Below are 20,929 nucleotides of genomic sequence, written 5' to 3' on the forward strand. Positions count from 1 at the left end.
AAGGTCTCAAGGTCATTGGCCACAGAGAAAAGGATGTCAAATTACGTTATATCTACAGCATTGATTGGACTGATCATGTCAAAATCATACTTTCAAAATCTTAGCTAGCAGTCATCATCATGAATCAAGTCGACAATCTACTGGCAAATATTGTTAATCCTTGCCATATGAAGAGAAATTATAGCTTAAACGTATCGGTGCTCAACGGCCATTGGATATAAACATTTCACAACAAGTTGGAAATCACAAATTGAACAATGAGTAGTTTGGAAGGAGTCAGTGGCTAACTGCAAGCATTGCAAAGCAATCTCTAGCCTGCTATTCAGTGGACTGGCTGTGTGGAACCAAATCTGGGATTAAGGGTCTCTTTTCCAAGTTTAAAATAATTAACATTCAACTTTGCCATGCTGTCAATGAAGCATGATTTGTGCCTCGCTCAAAACAACAGTTAACTCAGAACTGCGAAAACTTGACTTCAGTGAGTTCAAGACAACTGGGACCTCGGGGGAAAAAACAGGCTCCGACTGGAAAAATACGTTTTGAACGGTCATCCATTTCGGAATTTGAGCTGATTCCAGAGGCCGACCTAAAACAACGCCGCCAGAGGAGAGGGAGCTGGAGCAGTCTTCTAGTCAGACCTAGGAGGCGCGCGCACCCTTCACCGCTTCCGAATATATTACTCGCTAATATCCAGTCCCTAGATAACAAAGTTGACGAGATCAGGGCAAGAGTTGCTTTCCACAGAGACATCAGGGATTGTAACATACTCTGTTTCACGGAAACGTGGCTCTATCGGGATATCTTGTCAGAACCGGTACAGCCAACTGGATTCTCAGTGTATCGCGCTGACAGGAATAAACAACTCTCTGGGAAGAAGAAGGGCGGGGGTGTATGTTTCATGATTAACGACTCATGGTGCAATTGTATCAACATACAGGAACTCAAGTCCTTTTGTTCACCTGAAATATCAATCAATCAAGCTTATTTTATATAGCCCTTCGTACATCAGCTAATATCTCGAAGTGCTGTACAGAAACCCAGCCTAAAACCCCAAACAGCAAGCAATGCTGGTGTAGAAGCACGGTGGCTAGGAAAAGCTCCCTAGAAAGGCCAAAACCTAGGAAGAAACCTAGAGAGGAACCAGGCTATGAGGGGTGGCCAGTCCTCTTCTGGCTGTGCCGGGTGGAGATTATAACAGAACATGGCCAAGATGTTCAAAATGTTCATAAATGACAAGCATGGTCAAATAATAATCAGGAATAAATGTCAGTTGGCTTTTCATAGCCGATCATTAAGAGTTGAAAACAGCAGGTCTGGGACAGGTAGGGGTTCCATAACTGCAGGCAGAACAGTTGAAACTGGAACAGCAGCAAGGCCAGGTGGACTGGGGACAGCAAGGAGTCATCATGCCCAGTAGTCCTGACGTATGGTCCTAGGGCTCAGGTCCTCCGAGAGAGAGAAAGAAAGAGAGAAGGAGAGAATTAGAGAGAGCATACTTAAATTCACACAGGACACTGGATAAGACAGGAGAAGTACTCCAGATATAACCAACTGGCCCTAGCCCCCCGACACAAACTACTGCAGCATAAATACTGGAGGCTGAGACAGGAGGGGTCAGGAGACACTGTGGCCCCATCCGATGATACCCCCGGACAGGGCCAAACAGGAAGGATATAACCCCACCCACTTTGCCAAAGCACAGCCCCCGCACCACTAGAGGGATATCTTCAGCCACCAACTTACAATCCTGAGACAAGGCCGAGTATAGCCCACAAAGATCTCCACCACAGCACAAACCAAGGGGGGGCGCCAACCCAGACTATAGAAATAGAATTCCTCACAATCAAATGCCGACCGTATAATCTCCCAAGAGAATTCTCTTTGGTTATTGTCACAGCTGTGTATATCCCCCCTCAAGCCGAAACCACGACGACCCTCAAGGAACTTCACTGAACTTTATGCAAACTAGAAACCATATATCCTGAGGCTGTGTTTATTGTAGCTAGGGATTTTCACAAAGCAAATTCTAACAGCATATTGACTGTAGCACTCGCACTGGACCACTGCTACTCTAACTTCCGGGATACATACAAGGCCCTCTCCCTCCCTCCTTTCGGCAAATCTAACCACAACTCCATTTTGCTCCTCCCTTCCTATAGGCATGAACTCAAACAGGAAGCACCCATGCTAAGGACTATTCAATGCTGGTCTGACCAATCGGAATCAACGCTTCAAGATTGTTTCGATCACGGGGACTAGGATATGTTCCGGATAGCTTCCTAGAATAATATTGACGTGTACACTGAGATGGTTACTGATTTCATCAAGAAGTGTATAGGAGATGTTGTACACACTATGACTATTAAAACCTACCCTCACCAGAAAACATGGATAGATGGCAGCATTCACGCAAAACTGAAAGCACCAAGCACCACATTTAACCATGGCAAGGTGACTGGGAATATGGCAGAATACAAACAGAGTAGTCGTTCCCTCCACAAGGCAACCAAACAGGTAAAACGTCAATATCGAGACAAAATGGAGTCACAATTCAACTGCTCAGACATGAGACGTATGTGGCAGTGTTTAGAGTCAATCACGGACTATAAAAGGAAATCCAACCACCGACGTCTTGCTGCCAGACAAGCTAAACATGTTCTTTGCCCGCTTTGAAGATAACACAGCGCCACCGACGCAGCCACAACCAAGGACTGTGGGCTCTCCTTCTCCATTGCTGACGTAACTTAATTGAATTAAAACAAGTTAGTTGAAATCAAATAAAAGAATTTAAATATAGTAAGACATTGTTAGTTTGGCAAAAAAACCTAAGCCAACATTTGTGGGTTACATCTTTTGTCCAATGCAAAATAATTGCAAAAAAGGCAGATGACCTATGTAGCAAATTAGGCTAAAGTATCATTTGAGGGCTCACTAATGCAATAAAGTGAGCAGAAAGTAAACAAAATGTACACTAAATTGTTTGTCTTTCACAGATACCATTTAAAACAATCTCAGACACATAATAAATTAACACAATTAAGTTGAATTATTCTTTTTAATTAATTAGAATTAGACATTTAAACTTGTTAACCATCTCAAGGCTGCCGGCCCAGGTGGCATCCCTAGCTGCATCCTCAGAGCATTCGCAGACCAGCTGACTGGTGTGTTTACAGACATATTCAATCTCTCCCTATCCCAGTCTGCTGTCCCCACATGCTTCAATATGGCCACCATTGTTTCTGTACCCAAGAATGCAATGGTAACTGAACTAAATGACTATCGCCCCGTAGCACTCACTGCTTTGAGAGACTAGTCAAGTATCATTTCACCTCCACCTTACCTGTCACCCTAGACCCACTTCAATTTGCTTACTGCCTCAATAGGTCCACAGACGATGTAATCGCCATCACACTGCACACTGCCCTATCCCATCTGGACAAGAGGATAACATACAGTGGGGAGAACAAGTATTTGATACACTGCCGATTTTGCAGGTTTTCCTACTTACAAAGCATGTAGAGGTCTGTAATTTTTATCATAGGTACACTTCAACTGTGAGAGACGGAATCTAAAACAAAATCCAGAAAATCACATTGTATGATTTTTAAGTAATTAATGTGCATTTTATTGCATGACATAAATATTTGATACATCAGAAAAGCTGAACTTAATATTTGGTACAGAAACCTTTGTTTGCAATTACAGAGATCATACGTTTCCTGTAGTTCTTGACCAGGTTTGCACACACTACAGCAGGGATTTTGGCCCACTCCTCCATACAGACCTTCTCCAGATCCTTCAGGTTTTGGGGCTGTCGCTGGGCAATACGGACTTTCAGCTCCCTCCAAAGATTTTCTATTGGGTTCAGGTCTGGAGACTGGCTAGGCCACTCCAGGACCTTGAGATGCTTCTTACGGAGCCACTCCTTAGTTGCCCTGGCTGTGTGTTTCGGGTCGTTGTCATGCTGGAAGACCCAGCCACGCCCCATCTTCAATGCTCTTACTGAGGGAAGGAGGTTGTTGGCCAAGATCTTGCGATACATGGCCCCATCCATCCTCCCCTCAATACGGTGCAGTCGTCCTGTCCCCTTTGCAGAAAGGCATCCCCAAAGAATGATGTTTCCACCTCCATGCTTCACGGTTGGGATGGTGTTCTTGGGGTTGTACTCATCCTTCTTCTTCCTCCAAACACGGCGAGTGGAGTTTAAACCAAAAAGCTCTATTTTTGTCTCATCAGACCACATGACCTTCTCCCATTCCTCCTCTGGATCATCCAGATGGTCATTGGCAAACTTCAGACGGGCCTGGACATGCGCTGGCTTGAGCAGGGGGACCTTGCGTGCGCTGCAGGATTTTAATCCATGACGGCGTAGTGTGTTACTAATGGTTTTCTTTGAGACTGTGGTCCCAGCACTCTTCAGGTCATTGACCAGGTCCTGCCGTGTAGTTCTGGGCTGATCCCTCACCTTCCTCATGATCATTGATGCCCCACGAGGTGAGATCTTGCATGGAGCCCCAGACCGAGGGTGATTGACCGTCATCTTGAACTTCTTCCATTTTCTAATAATTGCGCCAACAGTTGTTGCCTTCTCACCAAGCTGCTTGCCTATTGTCCTGTAGCCCATCCCAGCCTTGTGCAGGTCTACAATTTTATCCCTGATGTCCTTACACAGCTCTCTGGTCTTGGCCATTGTGGAGAGGTTGGAGTCTGTTTGATTGAGTGTGTGGACAGGTGTCTTTTATACAGGTAACGAGTTCAAAAAGGTGCAGTTAATACAGGTAATGAGTGGAGAACAGGAGGGCTTCTTAAAGAAAAACTAACAGGTCTGTGAGAGCCGGAATTCTTACTGGTTGGTAGGTGATCAAATACTTATGTCATGCAATAAAATGCAAATGAATTACTTAAAAATCATACAATGTGATTTTCTGGATTTTTGATTCCGTCTCTCACAGTTGAAGTGTACCTATGATATAAATTAGAGACCTCTACATGCTTTGTAAGTAGGAAAACCTGCAAAATCGGCAGTGTATCAAATACTTGTTCTCCCCACTGTAAGTAAGAATGCTGTTCATTGACTATAGCTCAGCATTCAACACCATAGTACGCCCCAAGCTCATCATTACGCTTGAGGCCCTGGGTCTCAACCCCGCCCTGTGTAATTGGGTCCTGGACTTCCCGACGGGCCACCCCCAGGTGGTCAGTCGTCTTCAACACCCAGGGCCCCACAAGGGTGCGTGCTCAGCCCACTCCTGTACTCCCTGTTCACCCATAACTGCGTGGCCATCATCAAGTTATCAGACCAACAACGACGAGGAGGGAGGAGGTGAGGGCTCTCGGATTGTGGTGTAAGGAATATAACTTCTCACTCAACAAAACAATGGAGATAATTGTAGACTTCAGGAAACAGCAGAGGGAACCTCAGGAGGCTGAAGAAATTTGGCTTGTCAATTAAAACCCTCACAAACAGCCCTCCAGGACACCTACAGCACCCGATGTCACAAGAAGGCCAGAAAGATTATCAATGACAACAACCATCCGAGCCACTGCCTGTTCACCCCAGTACCATCCAGAAGGCGATGTCAGTACAGGTGCATCAAAGCTGGGACCGAGAGACTGAAAAACAGCTTCTATCGCAAGGACTGTTAATCAGCCATCACTAGCACAGAGAGGCTGCTGCCTACATACAGACTTGAAATCATTGGCCACTTTAATAAATGGAGCACTAGTCACTTTAATAATGCCACTTTAAAATGTTTACATCTTACATTACTCATCTAATATGTATATACTGTATTCTATACGGTCTATTGCATCTTTGCCTGTGCACTCTGACATTGCTCATCCATACTGTATATTTATATATTCTTAGTCCATTCCTTTTCTTAGATTTGTGTTTTAGGTATTTGTTGTGGAATTGTTAGATATTACTTGTTAGATATTGCTGCACGGTCGGAACTAGAAGCACAAGCATTTCGCTACACTCGCAATAACATCTGCTAACCATGTGTATGTGACCAATACATTTTATTTGATTTTTGATTTGAATTGTAAATTCGGAACTCGGACCCTTTTCTAGAGCTATGAGCTGAAGATCACTGACGTCATCATGATTCGACCTTGTTTTTTTCAGAGTTCCCAGTTGTCTTGAAAGCACCATAAATCCAGAGAATGACAGACTTTGATGACAACATTTGCCCACAAGAAGGACCTCCGTGTCATCTTCCTTTTCAAGTGAGCACAGCACAACAAGATGAGTCCAAAAATGTATTGTAATATGCAGGGAAGATATGTATACTGTAGCTAAGAAAGTAATAGTAAGTGTATGTTGTGTAGTAAGCTGTTAGTAGCCCATGTGTCTCACCCTTAGAATTTGGTCCCTCTCCCCCTCAGGACTTAGCCTACTGTTCTGACTAGGTGGTGCACATGTAACCTGTAGCCTGTTTTTGAGAAATGTCATCTATTGAATATTGTAAGAGCTTTCATTGTCTGCTTATATGCCCCCGTTATTTGTCCTACAGGTCTGACTTGGTATACAGGGAGAATAATGTAAGAACGACCCATGTTCTGAAATCTGTCGTTGTACATTTAAAAAGTGCTGAACAAATAGTTACAGTATATCGACAACTCACTCATTAACGTCTTAAACAAAATTACGGCTTGCCTGTTATCCGCTCATCGTTCCCTTTTGCAAAAGTTTGTACATCTCAATTGTTATATAGCTTATATAGGTCTATGTCATTTGTGTATTATAATTAGCTGATGTGCTTTTCTTGATGAGGAGGAGATACTATACAGTGAGGGAAAAAAGTATTTGATCCCCTGCTGATTTTGTACGTTTGCCCACTGACAAAGAAATGATCAGTCTATAATTTTAATGGTAGGTTTATTTGAACAGTGAGAGACAGAATAACAACAAAAATATCCAGAAAAACGCATGTCAAAAATGTTATAAATTGATTTGCATTTTAATGAGGGAAATAAGTATTTGATCCCCTCTCAATCAGAAAGATTTCTGGCTCCCAGGTGTCTTTCATACAGGTAACGAGCTGAGATTAGGAGCACACTCTTAAAGGGAGTGCTCCTAATCTCAGTTTCTTACCTGTATAAAAGATACCTGTCCACAGAAGCAATCAATCAATCAGATTCCAAACTCTCCACCATGGCCAAGACCAAAGAGCTCTCCAAGGATGTCAGGGACAAGATTGTAGACCTACACAAGGCTGGAATGGGCTACAAGACCATCGCCAAGCAGCTTGGTGAGAAGGTGACAACAGTTTCTGCGATTATTCGCAAATGGAAGAAACACAAAAGAACTGTCAATCTCCCTCAGCCTGGGGCTCGATGCAAGATCTCACCTCGTGGAGTTGCAATGATCATGAGAACGGTGAGGAATCAGCCCAGAACTACACAGGAGGATCTTGTCAATGATCTCAAGGCAGCTGGGACCATAGTCATCAAGAAAACAATTGGTAACACACTACGCCGTGAAGGACTGAAATCCTGCAGCGTCCGCAAGGTCCCCCTGCTCAAGAAAGCACATATACATGCCCGTCTGAAGTTTGCCAATGAACATCTGAATGATTCAGAGGACAACTGGGTGAACGTGTTGTGGTCAGATGAGACCAAAATGGAGTTCTTTGGCATCAACTCAACTTGCCGTGTTTGGAGGAGGAGGAATGCTGCCTATGACCCCAAGAACACCATCCCCACCGTCAAACATGGAGGTGGAAACATTATGCTTTGGGGGTGTTTTTCTGCTTAGGGGACAGGACAACTTCACCGCATCAAAGGGACGATGGACGGGGCCATGTACCGTCAAATCTTGGGTGAAAACCTCCTTCCCTCAGCCAGGGTATTGAAAATGGGTCGTGGATGGTTACTCCAGCATGACAATGACCCAAAACACACGGCCAAGGCAACAAAGGAGTGGCTCAAGAAGAAGCACATTAAGGTCCCGGAGTGGCCTAGCCAGTCTCCAGACCTTAATCCCATAGAAAATCTGTGGAGGGAGCTGAAGGTTCGAGTTGCCAAACGTCAGCCTCGAAACATTAATGACTTGAAGAAGATCTGCAAAGAGGAGTGGGACAAAATCCCTCCTGAGATGTGTGCAAACCTGGTGGCCAACTACAAGAAACGTCTGACCTCTGTGATTGCCAACAAGGGTTTTTCCACCAAGTACTAAGTCATGTTTTGCAGAGGGGTCAAATACTTATTTCCCTCATTAAAATGCAAATCAATTCATAACATTTTTTACATGCGTTTTTCTGGATTTTTTTGTTGATATTCTGTCTCTCACTGTTCAAATAAACCTACCATTAAAATTATAGACTGATCATTTCTTTGTCAGTGGGCAAACGTACAAAATCAGCAGGGGATCAAATACTTTTTTCCCTCACTGTATAATGTTGTTGGGTCTGTAACCATGTTTGCCAGTGACAGTCTCTTCGCAATCAAATATTTGTGTTCAACAAAAAGTTCAGCAATAGACCCAAGTAATTCCAGTTGAAATTGTGAGGGTTGTTTTGTTTGCATTTTGTCTGTGCGTCAGTCTATTGTCTACAAAAGTTGATACTCGTGATTGTATTTTCCTTCCTTTTTTGACCAGATACAGTGCATTTGGAAAGTATTCAGACTCCTTCACTTTTTACACATTTTGTTACATCCTTATTCTAAAATTGATTAAATATTTTTTTCCTCATCAATCTACAAACAATACCCCATAATGACAAAGTGAAATAAGTTTTTTAGACATTTTTGCTAATTTATTACAAATATAAAACAGATATACCTTATTTACTTTAGTACTCAGACCCTTTTCAATGAGACTCGAAATTGAGCTCAGGTGCATCCTGTTTCCATTGATCATCCTTGAGATGTTTCTACAACTTTTAAAACACAAAACTATAAAAACCTTGGAAGAAAGAGGAGAGGAAGAGACAGGAGGAGAGGAAGAGAGGGAAGAATAGGAAGAGAGGAAGATGAGGGAGAGAGTGGGGAGAAGAGAGAGAGAGGTGCAAGATAGACATGAGCTTATGTTTACATGATATCTCAGCATTTATATACACTCCACTTTACTAAGCTCTTTTTTGTTTGTCATGATTATCTAATGTCCATTCACCAACAATCACTAATAAACAGTTCCGGTTCTTTCACCTACTTCTTTAATTCAGGATGTCTCCCCGCAGAGGGGCAAAGTATTTGGTTAAATTAAATTACTTTATTATACTACACCTTGAAGATGGTTACTTATACAGCACAGAACAAAATAAATGTGTACACTTCCATGCTATGTAGCATGAAAAAGAAACTTATGCAACTTTCATGGAAGTGTATGAGTTTCTTTTATAGCCTGTGTTCTATAGGCAAGGAACTTCAAGCCCAAGATGGGAAGTTATGACAATAAAGAAGGAACTAAAGGTCGCTCAGCAATGAGGAAGTTAGTCAACTAAACAGATGATACAGTAACCACAGACACACACAGCCTACCACCCACCCATATTTAATGGGGAGTGTTCAATGTCGGATTAGTGGCTGACGCACACACCTATTGTGCATTACATTCCCATTTAAATGATTATCTGGAAGTCCCAGGTAGAGTACAAACTTTGCAGGAGGCTCAACAAAACACCGCTGATCAGCCATATCACCTCTTACTGTACTACAAACATCCTTCTGTCCTCTGAAGATGTCCAGCTCTCAAACAACCACCACTAACGGGGCGGTGGTATTCACCCATGTCTACCCCTATGGGAACGGGATGGGGGTCGCAGGGGTCGCATCTGCTCCTCACTGTCTGGGACAGACGGTCTCTTCAGTGCTGGGAAGTTTCCGGGCAGGGCATCCAAAAGCGCTGGGAGTAAGAATTTATGTTTTACATCATTTGAAAATGATTTTTCATTTTGGTTGAACGAAGAGAAAAATGAATTTTCTGCTTTGTTTTTCTCTCACAGACCATACAGATCATGATTGGTTTGATGATGCTGTTGACAGGAATCGTGATGACTGCCGGACCACAAGTAGACAATATTGGAGGATTTAGTGGAATATTTGTCTGGGGATCTATCATTGTGAGTGAGCTGCTCTGTCTAATAATAATTTCTAACATTTCCTGTCTGTCGTGATGCAAACAAAACATCCTAATAATTGAATCGTCATATTTTTTTAAAGAAATGCATTAAAAACAATACAGTATGTGGAATTTTAAAAATATATATAAAATATTTAATGTATAATGAATGACTTAACAAATGACTTTTATCAATGTATATGTATTTCGCTAGGCCTGTGCCGTTCATACACTCATGCATTTCAGTTTCTGTTGACTTCTATGTGGGAGGAATTCAACTTGAATTTGAATTTTGGTCATACTGTAGAAATATTTTTATCCCACATGGTACCCTACTCCCTATATAGGGCACTACTTTTATAGTGTGCTATGTAGAGAATAGGGTGCCATTTGGTATGTAGGCTTGTATAATCTCTTCCCTGTTCCTTCTCAGTATGTAGTTGCAGGCTCTCTAACTGTTGCTGCTGACAACAAACTGAACAAATGTCTGGTCAGTATCAACTATTTTTGCCTCAATAAAGTTTAGGCTTTTGATTTATATAGTTCCACTCTATTTTAAAAACATAGAATCTACTTCACATATAGGCACTCATGTTTTCATTCAATCTGTTTGTTTTCCTCCCACAACACAAGCAGTGGGGTGGGCACTGACGATTCAGCAACTGCGAATTGCCCCTTTAATAAAGACTTGCAATAATGATTGTCAACACACTGTATTTTATATTGCATTTCATTCTTCACAACCAATCATTCATTCCCATGTTCTCTTTCTGCTCTCTGTCCCTTAGGTAAAAGGCTCCCTTGGAATGAATGTTGTCGCCACGGTTACTGCTTTTACTGGCACCATTCTGCATTCTTTAGACAGTGCTGGGATCCTCTTGTACTACTGTGACTATCCAGGCAATCCTTCATACGACCCTCCATCCTATGTCTACTACCCTAGGTCCTCTGTCTGTCAACAGTATCGGGTATATACCAAATAGTAATTCCTTTGGTCAGGAGATATTTGTAAATCGGTAAAGGGGTATTTATCATCTATAATCGTATTACTAGACTAATGTACGTACTGTTTAATGTTTTTTATTCGTTTAAATTATACTCCATTTGGAGCAGATATGTGATATCTCGAACATGCAAGCAATAGTGAATTAGATGCTATTGAGTTGCTATATAGATGCTATGCTATATAGATGCTATTACTTATACTTCTTGTTAGCCCACAGTGAAACAGGAGTCAAAGTTTAATTGTACATAATTGCTCCAAAATGGAGGTGTAGTCTAGTTAACTGCTGTTTCCTGTTCTTATCTGGCTATAGGTCAGGTCCCAGGGAATATCAGGTGTTTTGGCTGTTTTCTCCATGCTGGAGTTTATAGTGTCCATCTGTGTCTCGTCATTCGCCTGCAGAGCTGTCTGCCTGTGCTGCCGTTCCACCCCTGAGGTGAGTCTTTGGACATAGATTTCTGTCAAAATGTTGTCCAACATTTAGACAAATCTAGTTCCATATACAGTGTGGCCCGAAATTATTGACAACCTTGATAAAAATGAGCAAAAATGACTGTTTAAAATAAATAATACAATACTGAGATGCATCGTATGTGCCCAAAAATGTGTATTAATACAATTGCTCAGAGAAAGCGTTTTTGCTTAACAAGTAGTATTTTTTTTTATTTCTAACAGGTATGGGTCAATATTAATGATACGCCTGTTATCAATACCTCACTGTGCAAGGATAACAGCACTGACACGTTTTCTAAAATGTTTTATGATATGGAGACCCCATTGGGAGGGATCTTAGACCATTCATCCATACAGAATACTTCCAGATCATTGACATCCTTCGTCTGTACTTATTTTATGGGGTTCTTTTCTGCTTAATGTATTCTTATTTCAACGCAAAACCCACCACTGGTGTGTGTGGCGAAAGAGCTCTTTGTTCATGTCATCTGATCAAATCACAGGGTTCAATCCAAGTGCCAATGCCGTTTAGCAAACTCCAGGCGTTTACATTTGTTGGATGACATGAAAATAGCTCATTGACCACACACACCAGTGGTGAGTTTGGCATCGAAATGAGAACGCAAGAGCAGAAAATAACACCATACCTACTGTAAAATATGGTGGTGGATCTTTGATGTTATTGGGCTAATTTTCTTCCACTGGTCCTGGGCCCCTTGTTAAGGTCAAGTGCATCATGAACTTTACCCAGTGTAAGAGCCAATTTGGGTGTATCTTATATTATGGTATTTTTTGGGCAATTACACTCCCGACCACTAGGGGAAGACAAATGGTGGTAAACACACATCAGGGGATCTATAAAGACACAGGTGTTTGACCGTATGGTGTGTGTGGATGGTGAGAGAGCTTACAGTTTCTACCGAAATCAAATCAGAAATTTGATGAACAGACTTGTTGAAAAGATGGCATCCTATGACGGTGCCACGTTGAAAGTTACTGAGCTCTTCAGTAAGGCCATTTTGCTGCCAATGTTTGTCTATGGAGATTGCATGGCTGTGTGCTTGATGTTATACACCTGACAGCAACGGGTATGGCTGAAATAGCCGAATCCACTAATTTGAAAGGGTGTCCACATACTTTTGTATATATAGTGTATGTTCTGGTAATTGTAAGAGCACTGAGCAGTCATGACACCTGTATATTTGATAATGAATTACTAGAATTGGACTTAAAATTGACATGTCTGTCTTTTAGCAAGTGTTCATCATTGGGAATCAAATACCGGTACCTCATGGCAGCATGACTCCAAGCAACGCACCTTACCCTCCTCAGAACAACTACGAGGTATGACATCTTTTGGAGGTTGAACTGCAGGGTCGACATATCAAATAGGCTGCTTGTTATCTAAAATTTGAATTAAAAAGATCTCCCCAGTGTCGTAGTTACTGAGTTTCTGGGGTAATTTTTGGAATTGGTAGGCCTGTGTCCTATCAGGTGTAAAAGCAGTCCTGCTCCTACTCTCTTCTGCTAAGGGCACTGCATAGAACCCATTTGCCAGGTCCAGGCATGTTTTATACTTGCCAATTTTCATTTCTGTTAGTGCCATGTTAGGGTCTATGTATGACCCCTAGTGTCTGTTTAGGGCCTTAAAATTACACCCCAGTCTTACTGTTTTATCTGGTTTAGGTACCCATTGCATAGGTGTATTAGTAACTGGGTTGGTTATCCTATCAATCTTTCCTTGTTGTTCCAGCTCTGCCAAGCTGATTAAGGCCTCTTTTGTGTCTGGCTATTTTGCATTGCTTCACTGGCTTATGTACTCCTCCAATTATTTTGTGTGCGAACTCTGGTCCCAGGGTTCCACAATCCTTTTTAAACTGCTGTATTATCTTACCTAGCTTTTCTATTATTTGATTAATATTTTTCTCTGGTAAGTCCGTTTCTGTTCTGACTCCCTCTATTGTTCTGGAACATTTACAGGTTAAAAATGGTTCATATTTATGACTCCCCTTGCTTGTAATTGTTTAGCGTCCGATAAGCTGAGGAGATTTTCTTCTCCTTGTCGCATATTTATCCCTAAGTGGTTTATTATTTTCATATCTTTTTTATGTCCATCCTGAGGTTTTACCCTGAGGTGTCCACTCTTTGCTCTGTGGTTGTCTTTTTTCTTTGACTAGCCTTTTCTAGGTTAGCCTCTCTTTGCATTTATTTGCTTCCATGTAAAGTCCCATTCCCCTACTCCTGTGCCAGTGTCTAACTGACCTAATAAATTTGCACATGGGTCACTATCTGTCTCAGCTCTTTCAATGTAGTTATGTCTATGTTTAACTTCCTCTTAACTGCTGCTTTAATGGCTGGGGTTTAAAACCGGCCTTTTTCGCTTCCGCTTCCTGTTGCCACAGCTAATACTGTCAGTACCAGATATGGTTTCTGTTTCCAAATATTGACTGACTGTCTCACTGTCTCCCTGTTTGCACTAATGAATTTTAAAGAACTCAACATTTCTATGTAGTAACCTATAAGATAATTATATAGTTCAACTTAATTAACCCGATACTCTCAATGATCCTGGGTCACAACAGATGCCATATATTCTTGTCATCTTTCTACTATTTAAAGACAAACCTTCAAATGATTAGCTAAGGCTATTAGCTATTGTTTTCTGTACTAATAAAATCTCTCTTTCGGGAGTCCACTGTATTTTATCTAACAATAATCTGGGTTAATCTTAACTCAGTCTCATCAATAATTTTATATAAGTTGCATAGTATGGGACCCATTATCTACAGTAATTTATTATCCCTAAGAACTGCAACATATTTATTTTCATAATTAAATTTAGTGCTTATAAAATCAAAAAATTTCTACCTTCATCTTTTTTTCTGCCCTGTTGGCTTAAAATATGTCCTAAATACTTAACATGAGTCTACCGGCATGGCTCTCAACATTACACTAGTGTCTCCTAGACTCGTTGGAGTCCCATCCTGTAGCAGGGCCATTGCCATGGGGTACCAGGGCTGTGCATAGAAGGCCACTTTGCCACAATACACACTTACATCCTCTGGCCCCCCTTCTTTTTCTGGGATGACTTTTATTAGAACCCAGTTTCGTATTACTACGAGTTCTGCCTGCCTTCCCCCTATTTCTGCTTGGGTTTTTAAGGGCTGGTTGCCATTTAAAGGTTAATTCCGACCATTTTTTTTTTTTTAAGGGTAGACTAACTCTCCATTGCTCTTTACCTTTAAATTTTATTTAGATTTCCTATTTAGTTCTAAACTCTATAGTACTCTCTTATTTCTCAGGGATTTTTTTTTATCATATAGTGTGTTACACACCCCATTCTGAGGTTAAAGTTTCCCTTACTTTCTCCCTCAAGTGGTATTACTTTCACTATGGCCCAGTCCTCTACTTGGCCTATCATCAGATCGCTGGAGGCGATAGTCCTTCTTACAAAGTGTTTATCATCCCAGAAGGTCTGTCTGCCTTTCCACCCGATCATTTATTTTACTGATGACTGCTCATTTCGTGTTAGATCTTTCCATTCATAACCTGGTACACATATGGCAAATCTACATTCTGGTAGACTAACATGTACCCTGAGCTCCCTTTCCTGCTCCAGACTACCGGCCTGGGCAGCTATTTGTGCCAGCGTTGCCTCTCCTAGGTCGAGTGCTGCTGCCATAATGTTTTAGTTTCTAGGTCGTATAGGTTCTGTTACTTAATCGCTTTTTAACTCTTCTATCGGGCCCCACGTTGGGCGCCAAGTGTCACGGTGCTGACTTTTGCCCGTTGCCTGCAGCAAAAGCCTCTATCCCGTCCTCTGGCTAGGCAGAGTACTTTAGGATTTTAGTTACTTCGGTGTAACAAGGGCCTAGCCGTGCGGCCCTACCAACCCTTCTATTTATTCGTACTGGCCCTTCGCGTGAGTTGGGTTTGTTCCTTCGTTCACATTGTCACTCCCTTATTTCCCCGGTCTAGTGTGGGGCCTTGGATAGATGAGTACTTTATTACTTTATGTTTATAGATTCTTCCTATACTCCCTTACCTTGTGTCTTCCTCTCTTATATATCAATACCTAATAACTAATCTTCCGTTAGTTATTATGCTCGTCAGCTAGTAGTCACTTGGAAACTAGTATTGTTATATGTTTGACTTTTCCAAAGATATATTATTGTCCACACAATGAAATATTCTTTAGTGCAATCACTTTAACCTATAACCAGGGTCACTTTCTGCTCAGTGAGAGTGTCAGAGGCGTTTGCTCTCCAGATCGTTACTCTGGCCTAGTTGTCAAAGTTTCAAGCTTTTATTAAGTCACTCTGTTTTTTGTCTTATACACGTTATTACAGTTAAATGGTTATACAGTCCTAATACATCAATAATGCTCAATCAATCCTTAATGCGTTATGCTGTGCCAGATAATATTGCAAATATAATCAGCTTAAACACTTCTTATAACTCTTAAACAAAGCAAATAACAATATATTTACCTTAATGCTCTATTCCCTCGGTCCTTCCCGAAACTGGTGTCTATAAGAGTGATATTGGCAGCCTCTGCTGTGTATAATATTTCAATCTCTTATTGTCTCCAAATTTCTTATGGTCACAATTTTCACTGCCTACTGCCTAGATATGGACCCCTTTCTGATGACCCTTGGCTCTCTACGTGTCATGAATCCCGTTTCCTGAGTCGGGTTTTTGCCTGTGTTCTGTCCTGGAGTGTTTTTTCCGGCGTCCTGGAACGCACCCTGTCTGGTTGCCGGGCAATGTAGCCAGTTGGGAGTTTTGATTACCCGCACCTGTATCCCATCAGCTATCTGCACACCTGATCCTGATCATCATCTCTCCTCTTCATAAGCCCGGACCTGACATCCATTCCCTGCCGGATCGTTATCCATGAACATTACTCACCCGGATCATTTACCCCATTCCCGCCTGGTCGTCGGAGGATTCCGCTACCCCATTGGATTCACCTATTTACTCCCATCAACTCACCACCGCTGCGCCACCTGGATATATCTACCCATTCACATTCACTTGTAAATAAATACTCACCTTCTTCCTACTCTCCTTGTCCTGGTCTGCTTCTGGGTTCGATTTTGAAAGAACGTGACACTACGAGGCTTACTTATATCTGGGCTTTTTCAATCCTTCAAACTGAAATTGTCTCTGGTACTCCAAAAGATAGAACTTGTTGCTCTCCAGGAGATTTCTCTCCTACACAACCGCGTCCTTTTACTCTTTTTAAATGGAGTGATTTTCCAGGATACAACACAATTCTCAAGATATACCAGTCAATATATTGCTCGTGCCTTAATGTCAAAGTCAATACAAGCAGAGTATAGTGAAAAGTAATTTACCTTGTCTGATGATTCTCTATGATATCAAAATCATGTATAGCGAGGATCATGCCCTAGGCACTGACCTCTCCTTCTTTTATACCTCTCTTAGATACTCAGTTTGGGGAAGACACTTGGGAGTGCAATCAATTTTATCACATTTTGCCACTTCTCTTGCAGTATACTCAAACTTTGGTGGGACTCAGTCCAATGTTAAGTCTTTCAGCACTGATGCCCATAAGTCTTCTTCCGTTGGGGCGTCGGTTTGGTAGAGCTGTTCATACCACTCTCCCTCAGTCTTCATGCCGATTGGTTCTTGTTTTATGTCCAGTTCTTTTAGATCCTGTTCATTTGGCTCCCTCTGCTGGTTGATTTCCATTGTGGCAGTCATTCCCCAGTCAATAGTTGGTCCTAGAGCCCACGGGTGTAGCTCTGGATCTGGACCGGTTACTGAGGGAGGGGTCTGATCTCTTTTGATTTTTGCTACAGTACTTAGTCCCCTCCTGTACTCCCTGTTCACCCACAACTGCGTGGCCACGCACAACACCATCATCAAGTTTGCTGACGACACAACGGTGGTAGGCCTGATCACTGACAATGATGAAACAGCCTATAAGGAGAATAGCAGTGACCTGGCAGGACCTCTATACCAGGCGGTGGTAGAAGGCCTATTCAGACTGCAGCCACCCAGGTCATAAACTGTTCTCTCTGTTACCACATGGCAAGCGGTACGGATGCACCATGTCTGGAACCAACAGGACCCTGAACGGCTTCAACCCCAAGCTATAAGACTGCTAAATAGTTAACCAAATAGCTACCCGAACTATCTGCATTGACCCCCTTTTCCACAAACTCTTTTGACTAATCACCTACGCTGCTGCTACTGCTTATTATCTATTGTGTTGCCTGGTCCACTTTACCCCTACCTATATGCACATATCTACCTCAATTACCTCGTACCCCTGAACATCGACTCTGTGCAGGATACGGGTACCCCTTGTATATAGCCATGTTAGCATTACTCATTGTGTATTTATTCCTTGTTTTATTATTTTTCAAAACCTTTTCTATTTTTCTCTCTGCATTGCTGGGAAGGACCCGTAAATAAGCATTTCACTGTTAGTCTACACCTGTTGCTTACGAAGCATGTATCAAATTAGATTTGATTCTGTCCCTAACACTAAAAATACAAAATGAATAATATAATAACGAAATATAAATGTTTTAATTCAATGTAAACTAAATTTAAACTAACAATATAGCTCTGAAAACCTAACGGACACTAAATTCAAAATAAACATTGAAAATGAATACATGTAATTTAAAACGTAAAAACTATATAATAACCTTGCAAGGATGTGATGATCATGCATTATTGGCACTCTACAGGCTCAACCCAGTAAGTAATCAGTTTAATTTAAAGATACTGTTCATGTGTACTGTTGCTTTTTTTTATCAGGATGTAACCCAAACGGCATCCTAATCCCTATATAGTGCACTACTTTGGCCCAGTATACTATATAGGGTATATGGTGTGGGCTTTGGTCATAAGTAGAGCACTATATATTGGGAATAGGGTGCCATTTGTAACATAACTATACAGTAGTTAAGGTCATATATGTACTGTGTTGTTTCTACAGACTGGGAACTACCCAAAGGGTCCTGAGGGAGGCGATATGGGTACAGGGTTTCAACAGAACCACCTGCCTCCTCAATACACTGCTGTCATCCCTTGAGAATTGGGCCTCCGTGAATACATTGTTCTTTTTCTTGTTGAAATTGTGTTCTCTGGGCCTATTTTTCTGCTCCAAGCCAGGCAACGGTTAGCACCACATTACTGATCTGAATAATTTGACAGTTTAATATTGATAGTGTATTGTAATGCAATGTTACTGTAACGTCCTGACCAGAGTTCTTATGTGTTTTGCTTGTTTAGTGTTGTTCAGGGCGTGAGCTGGGTGGGAATTCTATGTTGTGTGTCTAGTTCGTCTGTTTCTGTGTCCAGCCTAATATGGTTCTCAATCAGAGACAGCTGTGAATTGTTGTCCCTGATTGAGAATCATATATAGGTGGCTTGTTTTGTGTTGGGGATTGTGGGTGGTTGTTTCCTGTCTCTGTGTTTGTGTTCTGCACCAGATAGGACTGTCTCGGCTTTCACGGTTGTTATTTTGTAGTTTGTATAGTGTTCACGTTATTGTCATTCTTTATTAAACATGTTGAACACTAACTGCGCTGCATTTTGGTCCTCTCCTTCATCTCAGGAAGAAAGCCGTTACAGTTTCAGTATAATGTTTAGGTTACTATATGGTTGATTTTATAACTTCATGTTTTTGTCATTTCTATCTTTCTTTAATTGATATAATTTCATCATAATTTCTGATATAAAAGTATAATAGATTTATCAACTAAAATCAACCACTGCTATATGACAAAATATGATGCATAATTTTTAATAACACACAAATGCATATTTAACTTAATGTCTTGAAACAATAAAACTGACAGAATATTTTTTTTAGTTTGAAGTCACGTTTATCTTCTATACAATGTAATTAATGACATTCATATTTCGGGTAAATATTGATCTTTAAAGTAATGCTAGGGGGCCTCCCGGGTGGCGCAGTGGTCTAGGGCACTGCATCGCAGTGGAACACAGGAGTGATGGTTGCTGATAATGGGCCTCTGTACGCCTACGTAGATATTCCATAAAAAATCTGACATTTCTAGCTACTTTTGTGATCTACAACATTAAAAATGTCTACACTGTATTTCTGATCATTCTGATGTTATTTTAAATGGCCCCAAAAAATTCTGACATCTGACATTTCTAAGTGACCCCAAACTTTTGAACGGTGGTGTATATTTATTTTTTGTAAACTCAGATTCTCTTTATCTAATAGTTGACTTTGGTTGAAGATCTGATAACATTCGGTATAACAATATGCAAAAATAGAGAAAATCAGAAATGGGCAAATTCTTTTCATTTTTCATACTTTGGTCATCATACTTTGATCTGGTTTCTTAAAAGATCATACAATTCCATGAAACACATGGTTGATCAATTTGATGTGTTTTTAATGGACAAAAAATGTGCTTTTCTTTAAAAAACAAGGACATTTCTAAGTGATCCCCAAACTTTTGAACGGTAGTGTACTTTTATATTTAATTAACAAAGTTACGCAACAATGTGCAATTCCCCTGTGTGAAAAAGTAATTGCCCCCTTACCCACAAAAACTGGTTGTGCCACCTTTAGCTGCAATGACTGCAACAAAATGCTTCCTGTAGTTGTTGATCAGTCTCTCTCATCTCTGCGGACGAATTCTGGCCAATTCTTGCATGCAGAACTGCTTAAACTCAGTGACATTTTGTTATTTTATTTCACTTTTATTTAACCAGGTAGGCAAGTTAACAACAAGTTCTCATTTACAACTGCGACCTGGCCAAGATAAAGCAAAGCAGTGCAACACAAACAACAACACAGAGTTACACATGGAATAAACAAACATACAGTCAATAACACAATACAGAAAAAGTCTATATACAGTGTGTGCAAATGAGGTAAGATAAGGGAGGAAAGGCAATAAATAGGCGATAGTGGCAAAATAATTACAATTTAGCGTTAACACTGGAGTGAAACATGTGCAGAAGATGAATGTGCAAGTAGAGATACTGGGGTGCAAAGGAGCAAAAAAATAAATAACAATATGAGGTAGTTGGGTGGGCTATTTACAGATGGGCTATGTACAGGTGCAATGATCTGTGAGCTGCTCTGACAGCTGGTGCTTAAAATTAGTGAGGTAGATATGGGTCTCCAGCTTCAGTGATTTTTGCAATTCGTTCCAGTCATTGGCAACAGAGAACTGGAAGGAAAGGCGGCCAAAGGAGGAATTGGCTTTGTGGGTGACCAGTGAAATATACCTGCTGGAGCGCGTGCTATGGGTGCTATGGTGACCAGTGAGCTGAGATAAGGTGGGACTTTACCTAGCAAAGACTTGTAGATGACCTGGAGCCAGTGGGTTTGGCGACGAGTATGAAGCGAGGGCCAGCCAAAGAGAGCGTACAAGTCG

General features: G+C 41.3%; 1 protein-coding gene across 2 annotated transcripts; it reads left to right on the forward strand.

Moving 5' to 3' along the window:
• The first annotated feature begins 9,555 nt into the window (after nt 1-9,555).
• Nucleotides 9,556-18,749, forward strand: LOC139581051 (membrane-spanning 4-domains subfamily A member 4A-like). 2 transcript variants are annotated; one of them, XM_071410397.1, is made up of 8 exons: nt 9,556-9,615; nt 9,650-9,856; nt 9,951-10,067; nt 10,500-10,556; nt 10,855-11,034; nt 11,383-11,505; nt 12,777-12,866; nt 18,502-18,749. In XM_071410397.1, the coding sequence occupies exons 1-8, from the start codon at nt 9,571-9,573 to the stop codon at nt 18,595-18,597; spliced, it is 915 nt and encodes a 304-aa protein (XP_071266498.1). In that variant the 5' UTR covers nt 9,556-9,570; the 3' UTR covers nt 18,598-18,749. The 2 variants fall into 2 exon arrangements, with proteins under 2 accessions (XP_071266498.1, XP_071266505.1); XM_071410404.1 differs by having other exon boundaries at nt 9,557-9,856.
• The last annotated feature ends 2,180 nt before the right edge of the window (nt 18,750-20,929 follow it).

The sequence above is a fragment of the Salvelinus alpinus genome, chromosome 1, assembly GCF_045679555.1.
Source record: "Salvelinus alpinus chromosome 1, SLU_Salpinus.1, whole genome shotgun sequence".
NCBI classification, from domain to species: domain Eukaryota; kingdom Metazoa; phylum Chordata; class Actinopteri; order Salmoniformes; family Salmonidae; genus Salvelinus; species Salvelinus alpinus.

Excerpts from the sequence above, each read along its gene's own strand:
- LOC139581051 (XM_071410397.1), top strand. The coding sequence starts at position 9,571 with ATGATTATCTGGAAGTCCCAGGTAGAGTACAAACTTTGCAGGAGG. Across the intron at positions 9,616-9,649 it reads AGTACAAACTTTGCAGGAGG|CTTACTGTACTACAAACATC; the intron begins CTCAACAAAACA and ends GCCATATCACCT. Across the intron at positions 10,068-10,499 it reads TTGTCTGGGGATCTATCATT|TATGTAGTTGCAGGCTCTCT; the intron begins GTGAGTGAGCTG and ends GTTCCTTCTCAG.